The following is an 18,580-nucleotide window of genomic DNA, read 5'->3' on the forward strand; positions in this document are numbered from 1 at the left end:
GGAGCCAGTGCAGCTTTTGGTGAATGAGATGAGTTATGCTGTTCCTTCTTCCTCACTGGGCCAGCCCTTCCTGGTACAGCCAGGTTGTAGCGCCATCAGCTGCCAGGCCAGGTTGCCCCTGTTGGGCTTGTATTTAGTTACTGCCAGAGGAAGTCAGCGTGGGGCGCGGTCCCTGCACCCTTCCTGAAGGTAACAGTCGGGTGGTATGAGGGCCTGACTCAGTCCCACAGCAGATTGCCCAGAGGGAAAGCGAGGTGCTGGCATCACCAAGCCAGATGCCGATCCTGGATATGTGGCCTTGGACACATTCCCTCACTTTGCTGTGCCTTGGTTTACTTATCTGTGAGATAGAAGTAGTAAGACCCACTGAATAGTGTTATTGTGACGGTGAGAAGAACCATGTCTGCAGTGCCAGGCTTAGGAACAGTAGCTGTGTTATTAGGAAAGGTCGGTGGATCAGAGCTACGACCTGAGGTGGTCATAACTTCACCCTAAATTGTATTTCCCTGCTTTGTCCCCCTAAAATCAGCCTCATTGGTTAAACTTTTCTCATCACACATATTGAAGGATATAGAAAAGTGAAAAATGGCACTCAACCTTCTACCGTACAACTCAGAAATAACCACTGTGAACATTTTGGTGCTCATTTTATTCACATGAGGCGTTTGGGATGTGCCGTGTGCCCTCTGCGCAGGAGAAGGGGAAACTCAGAGGGACTCCCTCAAGCGCTCTCGCAAGCCCGGGAGGCGGCAAAGCACTGCTTTACACCCAGCCCAGGTGCCCACAGAGTCAGAGCTCCGGGTGACCCCTTGGCTGCCTTCCGGGAAGCTTGCGTCCCTCTGTGATCTATCTGTGCCTGCTGTAGCCCTCACCTTGCCGTAATTGTTTATTGGGAGGTAGACACAGCTTTGGAGCATAGTGAACTCCAGAACGATGGAACAGACAGAACTTAGAGACCCTGCAGACAACATGCAGGTGCAGCGGGTAGCGCCAAAGAGAGCACCTGCTCATTGGGAGAACACGGGCAGCAGGTACTTCCTCTGCAGAACACTCTGAGCTCTGGAGTTCAAGTGCACCAGCCCAAGAGTGCTGTCGCTTAGGGTTGATGTTAAAAAAAAAAAGTTGGGGGGGGACTTTTAGCACCTAGTCCTATAATAAAAACATATGAGCTGAAACTTTAAAAATGTATTATTTAAATAAGTGGCATGGAGTATCATAAAACTGCCTTCCAACAGACACAGGTGTGGCACAATTCAGTTATTTTCTTCATTTTCAGTAGTTTTTGGCTTTTAGAAACTGTTGCTGTGATTTTTTTGTTCAGCATGGTCGTGCCCATCACATGGACGTGACAAGGTCATCAGCATGGTCAGCTAAATGACACCCGTGTCATAGCCACACCTTCACCTCAAGGAGGCTCATGCTCCTCTTAGCTCCAACCCCAGTAAGTCATAGTCCTTAGCCCCCTGGGACTAGGGCTTTGTTGCAGCGAGCCAAGGAGCTCTCAGCAGAGTGCCCACCTGGGCTGACGGGAGGCTCTCCCCCGCCCCATTGACAGCACTACCCGTGGCACGAGCCACTTCATGGCCACCCGTCCTCCCCGTGTCTGCTCGGTACCTCTCTCGGGCTCCATGACGTTTCATGCGTACCAGTCTGGAAGGCTTCTGGTACTGTTCAGGTGGCAGAATAACACCCTGTGTTTCAGATCGGCATCACCTCATTTCACAGGTTCTGCCTCCGCTAACTGAGGATGATCATCTCCTTTATCAAGTATTACAGGCTGATAGTGGTCCCCACAGGCAGCAGGTCCTGGTCCTAGAACCTGTGAAAGGAACGTTCTCCGAGAAAAAACAAGTCTTTGCAGATGCAATGAAGTGAAGAATCTTGAGATGGGAACATGATCCTCAACTACTAGGATGAGCCCTGCGTTTCATCACACATATTTTTGTGCACACATATAAGTACCGATCGTGCCGCTGGAGCTCTAAGCTCACGCACACAGGAGAAGGCAATGTGAAGACTTGGCAGAGATGTGACAGTCAGTGATGTGGCCACGAGCCGGGAGTAATGGCAGCCGCCTGCCTCTGCAAGAGGCAAAGACCAGATTCTGCCCTGAAGCCCTCGGGAAGGAAGGTGACCTTGCCAATTGTTGATTGGGTCTAGTGATGCTGATCTATGGCTTCCAGAAGGACTGTAGAAGAGAATTCAGTTTTGTTGTTTCAAGCCACCCGATTTGTGATCATCTGGGAAGTCGTGAAGGAATTCCTTTGTGAAGACACTCATAGAGGAGCATTCCATTCTCGTGTGTATCACATGGGTACGGAGGATCAAGAAAGGGGTTGCATTGGCTTCCTCTAAAATGCTAGCCTCTGAGTAGGATAGGGTGGATACGACAGCTCGGAATTGGAAGGCGCAGTTCTTACTCATCGTCTTGCTTTTTCCAAAGCACTTTACTCCTGGCTAAGAAAGAAAGGAGCGTATTTCCTGAGATTTCTATAGCAGCTCCCTCACGTCTTTCAGCCTATGAGGTGAGAATACCAAGAAGAAGCCCAGATGTTTGAGACCCAGCTCTGCAGCTCACCAAACACTCAGAAAGGCAGGCAGAAACGGTAGGGGTTTTACCCAGGCTGTAGCAGTGGATCTGAACAATGGCAGCATCGATCAGTCCTCTGAACGAGCTTCCCCAACAGGATGGTGTTGCTGGGTTGTTCATTTACATCGTCTGCACTTATCGGTAGCGGCTGTTACAGAGTTAAGCTGAAGCTCTCGAACCTGAATTATCGGCTGTGTTTGTGTTTGTGGGTTGATGGCATTCATTAGAGAAATTGTAATGAAAACAGGAAATTAGACGCAGTTTTAATTCCTCTTGGGATTCCTGAAAACAGCAATTGTGATTCCAGAGAGAGGAGATGCAAATTGCCTTCAAATTCAGTTTGCCAGATAAGTAGGTCTCATTATTCTCAGCCTCTTCTCTATCTGGTGAGAGTTGGAGGGAGGCCTTGTGGTTAAAAGTCCATTTGCCACAGTTAAAAATGGGGAAGTGATAAATGTTTATATAGCACAATTTTTTAAAAGTCCATCTCCGGGTGTTACAGCCCATAGTCCCACAGACCAAGTTCGCCGTGTTTTTTCCCCTCCTTAAAATATTATCTGCCTTTTCAGAAAACATAGTCAATGTTACCAAGTAATAATATGGCTCTGCTTCCTCCATCAGGATTGTGGATTTCTTAAAGACCTCCACAAGTTACCTGTCTTGTGTAGTATGGATCTAGTTAGGTTGATTTTCAGTGCGCAATCGACCCTAAACCAATACGGAGATACAGTTTCCCACTGGGTCCATTGGTCAGGGAAGCGCTGGTTCGTTGTGATGGATGAGGGAGCAGTATCTCGAGTCACACTGAATTCCTGTTTTTCCTTTGTCAAACCTCAGAAAATGCCCAGGCTCCCCTATTCCCACATTTTCTCAATAGGACCCAGCCTCCTGTTGAGCCAGCAGGTCAGAGGGTGCCCTCCGGGGGTGTGCGTGTGCATGTACCTTCCAGCATGTGTGTGCACTCCCTCCTGCATGTGTGCGGTGTGCTTCAGGGCACGGGGGTGGCAGGAGCTTGTTCACTGAGGAGGAAGATTGGAACCCTGCACCTTTCGCGCTGGTTCTTCCTGTGTGAAATATGCACTGAGCCATCACCCAAGGCCTAAACTTCCCATCTGGACCAGACTCCAAGACGGGACATCCAGAAACCTGAGTGTATCCCGTGGGTCTGGGTCGGGGAGCATTTTTAAACAATTCCAAAATGTTTGTCCTCAGCCTGGGACTTGGTAGAGCTACTGAACGGTATATGAAAATGTATTGGCTCATGCTCGTCTGGCAGCATTAAGGAAACTTGGTCTAGAAGCCCCTTGGGTGGGAGAAGGGGGGTCCATTGGAATTGGGAGACTGCTAAGAAGGGCGAGCAGTCAGGAGGACGGAAATGACTGAGCACGGAGATTCCAGCCTCGGGTAGGGGAGGGCCTGCCCAGCACAGTGTTGTTGGGAAGCTCTCACTTAGGGTTAGGGTTAGGGTCTGACTTCTGTCACACCCCCTCGTGGGACACACACTACTGTATAACGTCACATAGGGCGAGCAGTCAGGAGGACGGAAATGACTGAGCACGGAGATTCCAGCCTCGGGTAGGGGAGGGCCTGCCCAGCACAGTGTTGTTGGGAAGCTCTCACTTTTTTCTTGCTCTAAACATTGAGCAAACTCTGCAGTTCAGGATAATGTTTCATCAACCAGTCCCAGGTCTGACTTCTGTCACACCCCCTCGTGGGACACGCACTACTGTATAACGCCACACCCCCACGTGCACTCCTCCACCTTCGAGAGTCACAGCTGCGGCTAAGGCTGCTGGGAGGAAATTGGAGCAGGAAGCTGTACGTTCTCAGTGTTTACTTTCAAGTTACGGATGAAGTCATGTGATGGCTTTCAGTGTGCCACACATAGCGCTGTGCTGACAGCTGTGCGTATCAGGCAAACCTCCCACCATCTTGACGGATTGGATGTTGTTGTCATCTCAGGGGAAACCAAAGCTTCAGGGTTCCAATGACTTGTCCAAGAATGTAAGTGGGGAGCTGGGCTTGGAACTCAGCTGTAGCCGTGTCCTCCCTAGAGCTCATCCTCTGGACTCAGACCAATGAGGAAAAGTGAGCAAATCAGAAAATACTGCAGCAAGTAGCTGATTGCTCTTTGTGCCACCAGTGTTATTCTCTTGAGCTCCCTGCTATTCCAGAATCCCACTTATAGGACATTTGAAAAGGGGATGAGGGAGAATATGTTTTCCTGGGTTCAGAGGAGAAGCCCAGAGTCCCTGATGTGAGCAAGAATGATGAGCTATTTGGGCAGGAGCCCTTTCGCCCCACGGCCAAGAGCGTGCCAGGCGCTGTTCCCTGGCGCTGTGCAGGGTTGAGCTGTGTGCAGCCCTCTGCAGGAGAAAACGCGTAGTTCTGTATTTTGATCTTGGAAAGTAAATGTTAGGAAGTGAATTGGGCTAAGGCATACATATATAAGTGGGGTTTTTAACCTTTTATATCAGGGTATAATAGTTTCCAGTAAAATGTAAAGTTGTTGTCAGGTCAGGCTGTTGTAATAAGAGCACTGTAGATGGGATGACTTAAACAACGAGCATTTATTTCTCACAGTCCTGGAGGTTGAGAAGTCTAAGATCTTTGTATCGGCAGATCTGGAGTCTGTTTTCAAATGGCCACCTGCCCGCCCATTACAGCCTCGTGTGGCAGAGGAGCAGTGGGCTCTGTCTCTTTTTTATGAGTACTCTTAGTCCCATGTGTGAGGTCTCTTCCCTCTTGAGACTGACTCATCTCCCCAGGCTTCACCCCTTAATCCCATCCCTTTGGGGTTAGGGTTTCAATGTATGAGTTCAGGAAGGACACAGACATAAGATCTACCCATGCACAGATTTATCTAATCAACACGAAGAGCCTTTCTGTCACCTTGGAAAGGCCTCTCACCCCTTCCCAGTACTTAGCCCCAGTGGAAAAGGGTTGGTTAGGTGTTTGCTAGGTACTCCCACCTCTGAAGGGGGAAATGGCACAGTACAGAGTAGTAGGACTTCAGTGGCAGAGCCAGAACGAAGAGCAGGCACCTTCTGGGAGTCTGTGCTCTGTGCGCTTCACAGCCTCATCCTGGTTCCCAGCCTTGTTGAGCAGGGTGGCCTGTTACAGAGGCACTAAGTGAAACAGGTTTATTGCAAAGAAAATTATGTGGCCTGCTGCCAGGGTTGGCTCAGTCAGACACAATAATTCATGTGCTTCCAGGATTAACTAAATATCAACTTCATTGAATCTCAAACTTGAAAGTTAATTGTATTTCCCTCTCTACATAAACTACCAATGGCCCATCCATTTAGAAACCACATAAACTGTGTCCCGCCCCGGGTTCAGGCAGAGTTTACCGAGACAGCTCCACAGGGTTGCAAACGGAGACCTGCTGTTTCTCATGTGCCAGGCCTCCCAATATGGAGCCTCAGCCTAGCAAATGTTGTGTCCTCAGCTTGGTGAGTAGCTGGGTGTTCCAGTTCATCACAAATTCGTGTTATTACTGAGAACTGTTTAAGTTTATTCTTTATATGTCATTATTTGAAAGATACTAGAACTGCGATGTTTGTTTGATAAAGTTTAAGATAATTCATGTACAGCACAAGATACTTAAAACTTAAACTGCACAAGGTTGAATCTTCCCTCAGAGTCTTCAAAGGGAGTGGAATCTTGCAGTCCTCCAAAACCATCAGCATAGTTTTTGTTTGATTCATGTAGAGTTTTTTTTTCTTTTTCTTGAGTTTATTGGTACAATCTAGGTATACATTACAGTTACATTCATTATTGGGATCCTGTACCTTTACATAATAGGTCTTGATTCTCATTTGTAGAGTTTTTAATTAGCCAACTAATGGAAAATTTCAACCAACAGAACATCGGGTACGAACTGCCTATGTTTGTGCATTCATGCACGCACAAAATTCTTTATGATTTCAGGTAGGAAAGCTATACTCATAGCTAAGTTGTGAAATGAAATCTTACCTAAATAACCAAGTATGGTTTATAGAAGAATTTAAATGTGCCGTATAGGGTAAGAGCACAGACTCTGGCATCACCCATACCTAACTCAGAGCAGGGCTTTGTTATTACCGAACTATGGCCTCGAGTGAGCCTCAGTTCCCTCGTCTGTGAGATGGGGCTGTGTGTGCTGCATACTTGTGTAAACTTGTATATACTTGTGTGGATTCAGTGGAGATGTACACGGAGGACCTCTCAAAGCCTGGAATGGAGTGCCCTGTACATAGCATTTCAAATACAGAGTGTTAGAGTCAGTGCTGATTTTTACAGCATCACCAGACACACAAGACCAGTCAGAGGCCCGAATTTTGAGCATATTTTCTCAGGCAGAGGGAGATCTTAAAGCCATCTTGCTAGTTCAGTTAGGATGTCTCACGGGACCCAGAGGACAGCAACAGTGACCAGCTCCACTCTGCCTGTTTCAGACAGTGGTTTACGTGACCTCTTTCCTTTGGACTGCTGCTCTAAAAGTTACGAAAGCACTGATTTGATTCAGTCCCCATCACTTCACAGAATAAGAAACCAAGGTTCAAAAAGCCTGAGTCATTTTCCCAGACACTCAAGTCCTCTCCTGACTCCTGACCTGTTCGTTCCCAGGACCCCATGATGGAAACAACCACCAGGAGATGTTGAAGCGTGCGTGCATGTGGTTCTTCCTAGTACCACTTTGCTTCTTGAGAAAGAAAAGCAGCCATTGTACCCCTGTCCCATGGCTCCATTTGGGAAAGTCCCTGTAAGAGAGATTTTTGCCTGGAACACCTCCCGCTCCTCCATGGGGAACAGCTCCTCTTTCTAGTGACCTTTCCTTCACCCACTGGTCACGGACCATACTTCTCTCCATGGCCAACGTTGTGCAGATACATTCCCGGGGTCCCCCCGGTGCGAGAGCTCTAATAACATCAAGTTCTTCCTGCTTCTGGCAGCAGGACGTCTCCTGCCAGGACTGTCACCAGCATCCATTCAGCACTGTTGCTCACTTTGTCACCACCTCTTTTCCAGCCGCTCAACATTGCCTACAGTCACATCTACAGCTCCTACAGGAACTTCGTGGGACCCCCACACTTCAAGACTATCTGCAGACTTCTGGGTTATCAGGGCATCGCTGTGGTCATGGAGGAACTGCTGAAAATTGTCAAGAGCTTGGTAAGGAGAGACCTCAGTACAGTGTGGCTGTGCCCAGATCAGGTGGATATGAACAAGGTTTGCTTTCACTTGTACCTGTGTTGAAAAAAAAAAAAATCCCAATCACTCTGTTTTGTTATCTTTTTTGGTACTCAGGTCCTTGCACCTGCGAGGCAGGCAGCAGAGCCACCGAGTTAAATTCCCAGCCCCATCCCAAGCACTCTGGCTTTTCCTTAGCAGATAACCCAGGGAGTCCTTGGGTCCTGTCTCTTGGGCATTTCCAGTTACTGTTCAGGTGCATTTCTGGGCACCTTCTCAGCTGCAGCTTGGCCTCCTTTTTGCAGTTTTCTTTTTGACGATTTATTTTGATCTTCAGACCCCAGTGGCTGCTCATGCATCCCAGCTGTGTGGTATTCTCCAATTGAACATGGACTGTCCATGACACAGGCGTGGCCATTTTCTACTCCCATGACTATGACAAACAGTGATGGATCTCCACCCTTCCTCTTTTTGAGAGTTCTTGCTGAGTATTGTAATCAAAAGTGCCTGAGCTTCCAGGGAAATCTGTATCCCTACCAGCATTTTGTATCAGCACCGTATATGGTCATCTGAACCTTCACTTAATTCCTTGCTGATGCAAGGCTGAAACACATAGATTTTGCAGAAACTATGACCTGACCTAAGAGAAACAGAATAAGTGTATAACCAGGTCAGGAATAGTAAGCAGGATTCACCTGCTAACTTCAGTGTTTAGCTGTGAGACACCATGAATGGTTGAGGATTGTGAAGCTAAACTAAGAATAAGATAGGAAAACATGGTAATTGATTAAAGATGTCTGCCTTGGACCCAGGAGGAATGAATGTGCCGTGCATTTTTCATACTTAGATAATATGTCTTAATCTCCATAGTTCCCTGACCACATTTCCTTTTAGTCCAACCCCAGGAGGACCCCTCACCTGGAATTGTGTCCTCCTCCAAGTCCATATGCCCAATAGACCAGAGCATCCCTTTTCTGGCTTGTAGTAGACAACTGGGGAGTGGATCACCTTCAAGTGAGAATCTGCCCCTCCTCTCAGGGAACTCAGTGGACCCTGCAAAGCCACCCACCCCCAGGCGCCCGTCCTCAGCCCTGAGGCACAGCAGTATATGGCAGCAGTGCGCCATCTCATGCTCCTGTGCTTCTCTCGTAGCTCCAAGGGACCATTCTGCAGTACGTGAAAACACTGATAGAGGTGATGCCCAAGATCTGCCGTTTGCCCCGGCACGAGTACGGCTCCCCAGGTTGGTGACGGGAAAAGTGCAAACCCGTCTCAGAGTCAGGTGGGGCTCTGACCGTCTGCCTTGGACCCTTTGCTTCTCTGTGGTGCTAGTGAGCTCACAGAGCACTGGCTTTGCACCCTGGCCAGAGCCTTGAACCCTTCCTGCCCCTCTCTGAGCAGTAGCATCACACGTCAGAGGAGGTAAGCGATGCTGGCGGGGCCTGCCGTGCAAGACCACTGGCAACTCAAGAGGACAGCAAAGGAGAGAGCATGTCAGTAAGGAATGGCAGGGCTTGCTGTGAAGGTCTCCATGACCTCCGCACCTCTTAGCCTTCTGTTTGGAGGTGGCCGGCCGGTGCCAGGGTAGATCAGGAAACAGGCATTTTTCTCTAGTCGTTTCTTGGACTGGGGAATAGGGAAAGATGGAGATCATGATGTTATATCTTCCAAACCAAGATGTTGTGTGCTAACCCAGGGGATTCAGAGTAGGGAAGAGATGCAGCCAGAAGTTCTGGTGTCCATTTCCAGCCACACCACTTACCCTCTGAACTTCCTCCAAAAAGAGGGGCCAGAGTATCTAGTTTATGGTAATTCTTACTAGTAAATGTTGCAAATAGAGTGCAAAGCACAATTTTTAACACCTATAAACTAATATTCGTGTAATTATTGAGAATTCAGGCAACTAATACAAAAAATTTTGGGAGGGACAGATGATCAGGGCTGCTGCATTTGTATTTGTGAGCCTATGCTGTTTGTTTCAAATAATCTGCCAGCTTCTGGAGCTTTTTCTAGGACTGAGCCCTGTAAGAACCTTCAGCCTGTGCACCTACCATACAGCAAGAAATATAGTTTGTGATCTAAGAGTCAGATCTGGGGCTGCTCCTCAGCTGAAACATCCCACTGACTATTCCCTTCACCTCCCAGGGATCCTGGAGTTCTTCCATCACCAGCTGAAGGACATCATCGAATACGCAGAGCTCAAAACAGATGTGTTCCAGAGCCTGCGGGAGGTGGGCAACGCCATCCTCTTCTGCCTCCTCATAGAGCAAGCTTTGGTGAGTCCTGAGCCCGAAGGGATCAGGGGTCTTGGGGCTGCGCCCTGCGGTCTCAGACCCGACTCCAGCTGCACTAGTCCTCAGCGCAGTCACACAGGCCTTGGTTTTTCCATGTAGTCAACAGGGACCGTCCTGTGAGCGGTGGGCACATACAGAATTGGACAGTTTTGGGGCTGAGGGAAGACTTCTTGGGCAATGAGCAGGAAACCACATTCACCCGAGGGAGATTCTTTTCCAGGCCGAGGGAAGCTCATACAGTGTTAATTTTGGAAAGTATGAAACAATGGCTTTACCATGCCTGGAGAGTTAAAGGTGGAGAATGCCTGGAAAGTGCATGGAGTAAGAGTTAAGTAATTGGTGGTAGGGGCCAGGGATTTAGTTCAGTGGTGCTACTACCTGCTTTGGAAGCACAAGGTCCTGAGTTCGATCCCTGGTACAAAAAAAATGTAATTGGTGGTAGTTGTAATGAGGAAAAGCCTCCTTCCTGGTAGAGCCTCTCAGGATCCCACAGAACCAGCCCCCTCACCCTGCAGGCTCTGAGGTCTGCGTTCGGTGTACTCAGGCGGAGTGTTCTCCACGCGTGCGTCTGGTGTCTGTTCTCCATGCGGGCTTCCAGGTCGGGGGCAGGAGGATGGTAATAGACATGGCCTGGAGGGTACCCTGTGGGCAAGGCGAGAACTCTGAGCCTCCCTCCCTCCACTCATTCGGTCTAAGGCTTTGCGGGCTGCGCCCTACTAGGAGTGGTGTAGGGTTCAGGTAATGACAAAGTCACAGACGAAGCATTGCCGTCTTTACTCTGGAGGAGATGAGCAAAGACTGTGCACTCTGGTAGCTGTAGACAGTGATGTGTGATGTGTGCTGTGAGGGACCACACAGGGTGCCAGGACCCTTGGGGGCAGGTTCCACGATGGCCGTGCTGTCTTTGGAGGCGATGGGTCTTGATGTCTGTGGAGAGAAAGGACTCCAGAGTGAGCAGGAGTGAAGTAGGGGAAACAGCCTGGGCAGGGCCCTAGGGCTCATCTCCTGAGCCACCGCAGGTAACCATGGGGACTGTGAGTGAGGAGGTCGGTCTTTCCCAAAGGCCCTGGCCCCTGTCGGGGAAGAACTGGCTGGACAGGTGCTGGATGACAAGGCCATTTGCAGCCCTGGGATCACAGGGAGGCAGCAGGTAAAAGAGGAAGAGAGGAGGGAGGAGGAGACAGAACAAAGGGAGGGAGATGAGGAGGCAACCATCTTGGAGCTTCAGTCAGAGAGGATACTGGGCCCTGCTGTGAGGCCTTGTGTCCTCACCCACTCCAGAGGCCCTGAAATGAGGATTGTGGCTTTCCCTCTGAGAAATAATTGCTCCTCTGTTGCCCCTCTAAATGGACTCTGGAGACAGCTAATGGGTCCTTTTTCTGATAACTGGCTGCTAACAACTTCAGTGGGCCTGCGTTACTATAGCAACGCCTTCAGCAGTCTCAGAGATGAACAGGAAAAAACAGCCCAAGGCCTTAGGGTGACCAGATGGAGGTGGAGGTGGGAAGGGCGGGTCTCCTCTTCATGCCTCGTTTGAGGCTCTGAGACTGGAGCATCCATTCAGACCAGGAGGGAGGTCGTTGACGAGGGCTGCAAGGAAAAGAAGTGTTTCTCAGCACCCCCCGCCTTCTGCCTGGTCACTTGCATATCAAGAGCAGACACTTCTGACCAAAGACTTGCAGGCCGAGAAAGACCCCAGCAAGATCATGATCCTGTATTCGTAAGCTAGGGGGTGGAGAACCAGACAGCAGGCTGCTCACCACATGCTGCACAGCACATCAGCAGCAGAGGCCTCCAGTGCTGATCCCAGCTCTTGTGTCCGGGCCCGGTAGCTGGCAAGAACAGGAGTCGGGGCTCACCAGAGCTGTGCTCTCCACTTTCTACTTTAACCACCAGGGAAATTTCCAAGCACTGGCTGTGCTTTCTGAGTTTGAAAGTGGGACATGAGCTTTTCGTTTCGTCTGTTTTTGTTTAGGAAGCCAGACTTAAATAGTTGAGTGTTGTATTTCTTTCATTAAAGAAGAGGACTAGTAGGGAAAGAGGAAGGCAGGCAGGCAGGCAGAGAAACTGATGGCCATCTATAAAAGGGACTCCATAGAAACCGTGGGACACCCATTCTTCTGAAAGACCAAAGCAGCTTACAAAGAACAAAGCTGGGTGAGGGGTGTAGCTCTGCAGACCACTTTACCTGGCAGTCATGGGGCTGTGCATCCTAGTCCCAGCACTGCACAAAGAGAAGGTGTTGAGTGAAAAACAGTTCCTAGATGAGACACATTGTGATGTCATATATAGAAAAAAATTAGCAAATACATAAGCATACCAAGTATCAGTTATTTTCTCTGGGTACCAAGTAGAAGGCCAGAATTAGGGATCAAGAGAGGCTTTAGCCTTTTCTGGAAGGTGCCATTTTCCGAGAGGAAAGTATACTCATGTGTTATTGACCTAAATATTAATGTTAAAACAGCACTAGAATACACTGGCCTTAGAAATACTAGGATTCTGAAAAATGCAAAGCAGTCTTTGACCATTTTCCATTGTGCCGCCTGCCTCTTTCTGGTAGAGTTCTCTCATGTTACAACTCCCTTGTCTCATTCTCAATTTAATCATTGCTTTTAAAAGATTATAAGTATATCTCTAACTTATAGACAAGGAAATGATTAAAGGGTTGATCACTTGGATGAAAGTATATTTTCTTCATTGTGGACTTCTAAACATTTCTCAAAATTCAGAGTGCAGTATTACTCCAGTAACTCATATACCTTTGGTGTTTTGGGGGGAGGGTGGGTGTCTTAAACTGTAATATAGCCAAGTGTACATCTCGAACAAGGCATGTGCCCCTGTAACTCTCCAGGAAAAAAATAAGGACTCTTACAATATTGTAGTTATTCGTGTTACCTTGCATACTCTAAAAGCAACCATGTTTCTGACGTCTGCTCCTAGAAATTAGTTTTGTTTATCTCTGAAATTCACAGAAGCAGAATTGTTCTGTATATTCTCTGTCTCATCTGGCCCCTTTCATTCAGCACTGTCTCTGCGGTTCATCCATGTTGTGCATGATCTGATTTTCACTGCTACTTTGTGTTACTGCAGGAACAGACTGAGTCATCCAGTGATTGGGATGGACATTTGGGTTGCTTGCAGTTGGGCACTGTTGGGATGAGGAGGTAATGAGTACTCTGTACATGTCTTTTGGAGGATGTATGCTCTTTTTAAAGGAAACATGTACTTTAGCTTCAGTTGATGCTGCCAAGCAGTCTTACAAATCAATTGTATTAGTTTAAATGCCCAGTAAGCAAAGTGAGAGTTTTAATTGCCTTACATCTTCACAAACTATTGAATAAGTCCCCTCTGTAAAATCCAAGCCCTTTTAGGGGTCTTGATGTATCATTTTGGATTTAATTTCCCTAATGATGCTGATTCCTTTCCCATGTGGAATTGGCCATCTGGAGAGCCTCTTGTAAAGTTCTGTTCAGTTTTTTTAATCCGGTTTTTATAGTGGGCTTATTCATTTGTGGCATTATTTATATAGTATCAATACATGTGTTACAGATTCATTAATGTAGCTCATTTTTTGCAGAGCAGTACTCAAGGTCAGTGTAGGGATTTTTCCTCCTTTTTCTGTGGTTCCTCTTGTGACTTGCTTACAAATCATCCCTAACCTCCTGAAGACATATGATTCTCTAAAACCTTTGGAGTTTAGCCTTTTGAGGCTCACAAATCTTGCTGTTATGCACCTGGAATTGATGCTTATATTTAATGGGAGATAGAAATCCAATTCCATTTCTTTTCATGTTTAATATACTTCCTCCTGCCAGCTAAAGAAGTAGTGCTATGTTGATTGTTCATGAAACATCCATAAATGGTCTGGTCATACTCAGCTCTTAAGTGTCCATTTTTAAAAAACAAATTCTTATGAGAATCTTGTGTTTTCTTGAAACCCCCTAACTTGGGAAATTATGACCATGTCATTAGAGATATAGGAATCACCATTTTGGTTGTTTCTAGAATCACCTCATTGTACTTATGCATGCACACACCAGGAGAGGGCGCTAATCACACACATGAGCGATGAGGGCCTGACCTAAGAGAGCCATTCCTCCCTTTCCTGAGGGATTCCTATCCAGGACGTGGGAGCATGCTCCTCTTCTGTCCCTGTTGCTTATTTTTTTCCCCTCCATATAGTGGAATAGAGCACAGTAACAGTCCAGTCATTTGAAATTACTGCTTTTTCAGGAGGTGAGGAGAGTTGAACCCAAACTCAGTGATTCATGTTCTGGTCAGATTGGGAAAGGATCCAGAAGCCAGCCAGGGCAAGTTGTCTCACCGTCAATTCCACTGACACAGGCCCTCAGACAGTGCCCTCAAACTGAGCATCATTTCTAGACTCTACCACTAGAGCCCGGTAGAGTCCCCTCCTCTGCTGTGAGGACCAACAATGTCCTGTTGAGATCTGCTTATCTAGGGCAACTCTGCAGACTGCAGATGGAAAACTGAGGCCCTGATTTTTTCCAGGGTTACAACTCATTCTGGAGTTAGGACAAGGGTCAGAGAGGACCGGGGTCCAAAGATAGCTGTGGAAGGACGTACAGCTGAGCTCTGCAGGTTTTGGTGTTGAATAGGTCCGGCCCCGTATGTGACTGACTTCCACTGTGTCACCCTGTTCTCCCATTTGCTTAAAGAAGGGGAATAAATGCATTGAGAGAAAACAGGAAGAAAACATTGTCACACTAAGATAACCACTGTTCACTTTCCACAGGATATTCTTCCAGAAGTTTTTATGCTCTGGCATAAATATTAACTTTTCTCATAAACTGTAACTTTTATAAACAAGCTGGTTATAAAAGTCATTCACTGAGCTTAAAGGAGCGTGGTGTTACAGGAGCAGGAGAAAGGGGTCATTCTCTTTTTACTTTACGTTCTGACTTACTGTTTGAATGTATTTCAACATTTATTGGTTTTTCCTTATAAGGAAATGCTTACCAAAGAACCACGAGCCTTGATGCAGGCACGCTCAGGTGTGGCCCTGCCTTTCTGGTGCCCAGGACTAGAGCTGGGTTGGGTGCCAGTGGAGGCCCTGGGCTCCAAGTACCCTTCCTCTGCACGGCTGTGTGGTTCCAAGCGTGTTTTCATCTTCTCTGACCCGGCCTAACCTGGAAAACAAACCTGTGGTCATTAACAGAATGGGCTGAGGAGGTGGTGGCACTGGTGCTTCACACACACACACTGGGTCCCCGTCGGCCAGGTGGGCTATGGGGCTCAGAGCTGACCGCACAGTGGCACTGTCCAAGGTCCACCACCGGACTGTAGATAAGAGGACTGGCCCTCCCGGTAGGCAGGATGATCACAGGGCTTTTAATTATTTCTTTACTGAAAGAAAAAATCAGAAATTCAGTCCTACTGTTTATTAACACATTGTTTGATAGAGACACATATATACAGCTGATAAAATGAATGTGTGTCAGTGTTTGCTCCGAGATCTACCGACGAACCCTTGAGAGAAAAAAAGTTGGGGGTCTGGCATCCTTGGTACCTGCACAGTGAAACATGGGATGAAGGAAGAGTAATCCATGGGAACAGAGCACTAGGAAAGATTTCCCAAGCGAGGGCCCTGACTGTCCCTTCAGCACCGAACACAGGCTCCTTAATTATGAATAAGGGGAAGGACCTTTCCGCCGGGTCCTAGTTACATGGAATCGTACCTGTTTGTCCCCTGAAATTGTCAGAGATCACCGTTCAGTTTGAGGCAGGGTTGATATGTCACCTTCATCCAAAGCCAGCTCAGACCTTGATATTTCTCTAGTTTCCCAGTCGCTGCCAAGAAAGCAGGGCCTTGGTTATGTGATTTTTGTACCGATGCCTTTTCTATGACAGAGAGCCTAGGGTCGTCATGCGGCTAGCTGTCCTGAGTGTGGACATCTCCAAATACCAGGCAGCACAGGGTGGTGCAGAGGCCTCACCTCGGGCTGCTTGTTAAAATCATTTGGAAAGCTTCTAAAAATACCGTGACGTCCGTGCCTTACCCCACACTAAGGAAAATAGTATCTTTGGAAATGGACCCAGGAATTCTAAAAGCTACACTAGTCCTCATCCTGATGTGCAGCCAGAGTGGGGGACTCCTCATCCAAAAGCCGTCTTGGACCAGTGTTGCCAAAGGTTAGGCATGAAAGTTTATTTGTCACAGTTTTTGCCACCTCTACGGACCACTGATTGTATTACCTACATGATAGGAAACTGTAGCTTCCATTTAGAAAAGCATCACCTCTTGCCCGTTTTAGAAAGCAGCCACAATAAATTCAGTAGAAGTAAAGGTTAGGAGTACATGCAGCTCAGTGACAGAGCACTTGCCTAGCACGCGTAAGTCGCAGGATGATCCCCAGCCCCACAAAAAAAAAAAAAAAGAAAAAGGAAAAAGGACTAAATGCCAGTGCTGCCTACCCAGACCTGAAACCCCAGGGCATAGCCCCTTCCTTTTAAAAGCAGAATTAGTAAACGTTAGGAAGGTGTTAATACCCATGGGTTCCAAATGACAACTTTAGTTAAGGTTATGAGAAGGAATTGATGGAAAATTCAAAAATGAAAAAGGCTATTAAATATCCCCAGTTCCCCCGTTGGCAAATGCTAACCTTGGAAGACAGTGCCATATACTCGGGGTGGGCCGGGAGCCGCTTTAAAGGCCATAGTTTCTTGGTGGTAGATGTTTTCCAGTTGACAAGACATCATTCTGGGGATAATCCTATTCTCCTGTTGGCAGTCTGGGGCTCTGAGGAGGGGGTACAATGCGAGACCGAGTCCTATACTGCATTATTCACAGATGGATGAGTGCACACAGCCCACACAAACAAGGATAAGACTGTGGGACTCACTTAGCTAGAACTTGAGACTGCTGGAGCAAGGATTCCTACTGAGCACGACAGAGGTAGCATACACCTCTCAACTGAGCTCCCCCTGCAAATGGACTCTCCAATTAGGGGCTGGAAGCCACAGCTGGCCTTTACCATGCACAGGAGGATGTGGGTGCCTCTCTCCCCAGCCCTGTCTCCGTGGGGTTTAACTTCAGAGTGCAGGAAACACACTAACAGTGTGAGCGCCCATATAAGGGAATGTTTAGCGCACTGTCCCTCCCTCCCGTTAGGCCCAGCACCCGCCTTCCCCTTAGGCCACGAAACCGGAGGGGGGGCCTTCAGTTCTGCAGCTATTTGCTCTTCACTTACTTGACAGAGACAGCCTCAGAATTTAAGAGTTACATTATTTAAAATTCTCCTTTGAGATGGGTCTGTCATTCCTTTTAATCATTCCGCTAAAAGTAGTTTTGTTTTTTGCTTTTTTACCCAGGAGCGGAGCCTAAAGGTAGAATCTAATGCTATTCCACATAAATCTACCTCGGCAGAATCGCAGGGAAATCTTTATGTATATATGCCTCTGTGATGTCCTTAAACCAAGCAAAATCAGATCCCGTTAGGCTCTGAGAAGCTTGTAAGCTTTTTCGTATTTGATGGAAATCCTCACAGTCCATCAGTTTTACACTCTAATACAAAAGGAAAATTTTAAGACCGAAAGCAATGCAAAAATAAAATACAAATCTCACAAAGAAGTTTCACATGCGTTCCTCGGTCATTTTTTGTGACCTGACTCCAAAATTGTTTACTTTCACTTACTTTATCGAAGTGAATGAGTGCAGAGTAAGCTTCGGTTCTGTCTACGATTACTTCTTTCATGATCATAATCTGCTGGGAGTTGTCACATTCCGAGAATAATAAGCATCGGGAAGCTCTGTGTGGGCAAACAGAACCAAATGGCAACTTTGCACCCCGTTCCTCCCAGCAGCAAGCACTAAAGCACTGTTTTTTTGTTGTTGTTTTTGTTTTTGTTTTTTGTTTTTGTAGTGCAGTTGCATAATATTCACACCCTCATCGTGTTGGACCCTGGGTCCAATAAAATGTTAAAACTAGAAAGGGAGCAATTTAATGAAGCTGAGGAAATTTTAGAGTTGATTTGTAATTAAGGTGTTTTTAATGATCTCAGTTGATGCAGTCAGGCGTGTAGGAAGATGTCCTGGTGTTCAGGAGTGAGATGCTTAGGTATTTAAGGCTAAAGCAATTCAGTGTCTTCAGTGTGCTTTCATATGATTCAATATGACAGAGCTACTGCAAATAGGACAGTGTCCACTGTGGCTCCCCATGGAAGGTACGAGGATAGTTGTTGTCCTTTCACATATTTTCTATAGTTAAGAGTTTTTCACGATGCAAAATTGAATGAGGAAAAAAACCGTATGCATGGGAGCAAAAGAAAGCAAAAGGTTGCTGAGCTGACAGTCATGATGCCTGAGGAGGAAGAAGAGTTATGAGGGCCTTTGTTTCTTCCATCTACTTCCGCTAGGTGGTGAATTTATTTTTGGTAACATATGCCCTGCAGCTACTTCTGACCTCACTTTTTTAATTTATAAAAGGCATCCGCTGGCACTGAGCTCAGCCATGCCTCTCACACCAAACGTTTATTTGATTTACCACCCAGGAAATACCAG

At 47.2% G+C, this 18,580-nt stretch overlaps 1 protein-coding gene across 4 annotated transcripts in view; it reads left to right on the forward strand.

Annotated features, from left to right (window-relative positions):
* Positions 1-18,580, forward strand: part of Cyfip2 (cytoplasmic FMR1 interacting protein 2) — a 122,139-nt gene that overhangs the window by 86,192 nt on the left and 17,367 nt on the right. For all 4 annotated transcript variants that reach the window (XM_033761601.1, XM_019207259.2, XM_033761602.1 and 1 more), the window contains 3 exons: positions 7,604-7,747; positions 8,918-9,008; positions 9,911-10,041. In XM_033761601.1, coding sequence (XP_033617492.1) covers positions 7,604-7,747; positions 8,918-9,008; positions 9,911-10,041 — 366 coding nt within the window. The remainder of the gene's footprint in view (positions 1-7,603; positions 7,748-8,917; positions 9,009-9,910; positions 10,042-18,580) is intronic.

The sequence above is a fragment of the Fukomys damarensis genome, unplaced genomic scaffold, assembly GCF_012274545.1.
Source record: "Fukomys damarensis isolate Sample0158 unplaced genomic scaffold, DMR_v1.0_HiC HiC_scaffold_9, whole genome shotgun sequence".
Taxonomy (NCBI): domain Eukaryota; kingdom Metazoa; phylum Chordata; class Mammalia; order Rodentia; family Bathyergidae; genus Fukomys; species Fukomys damarensis.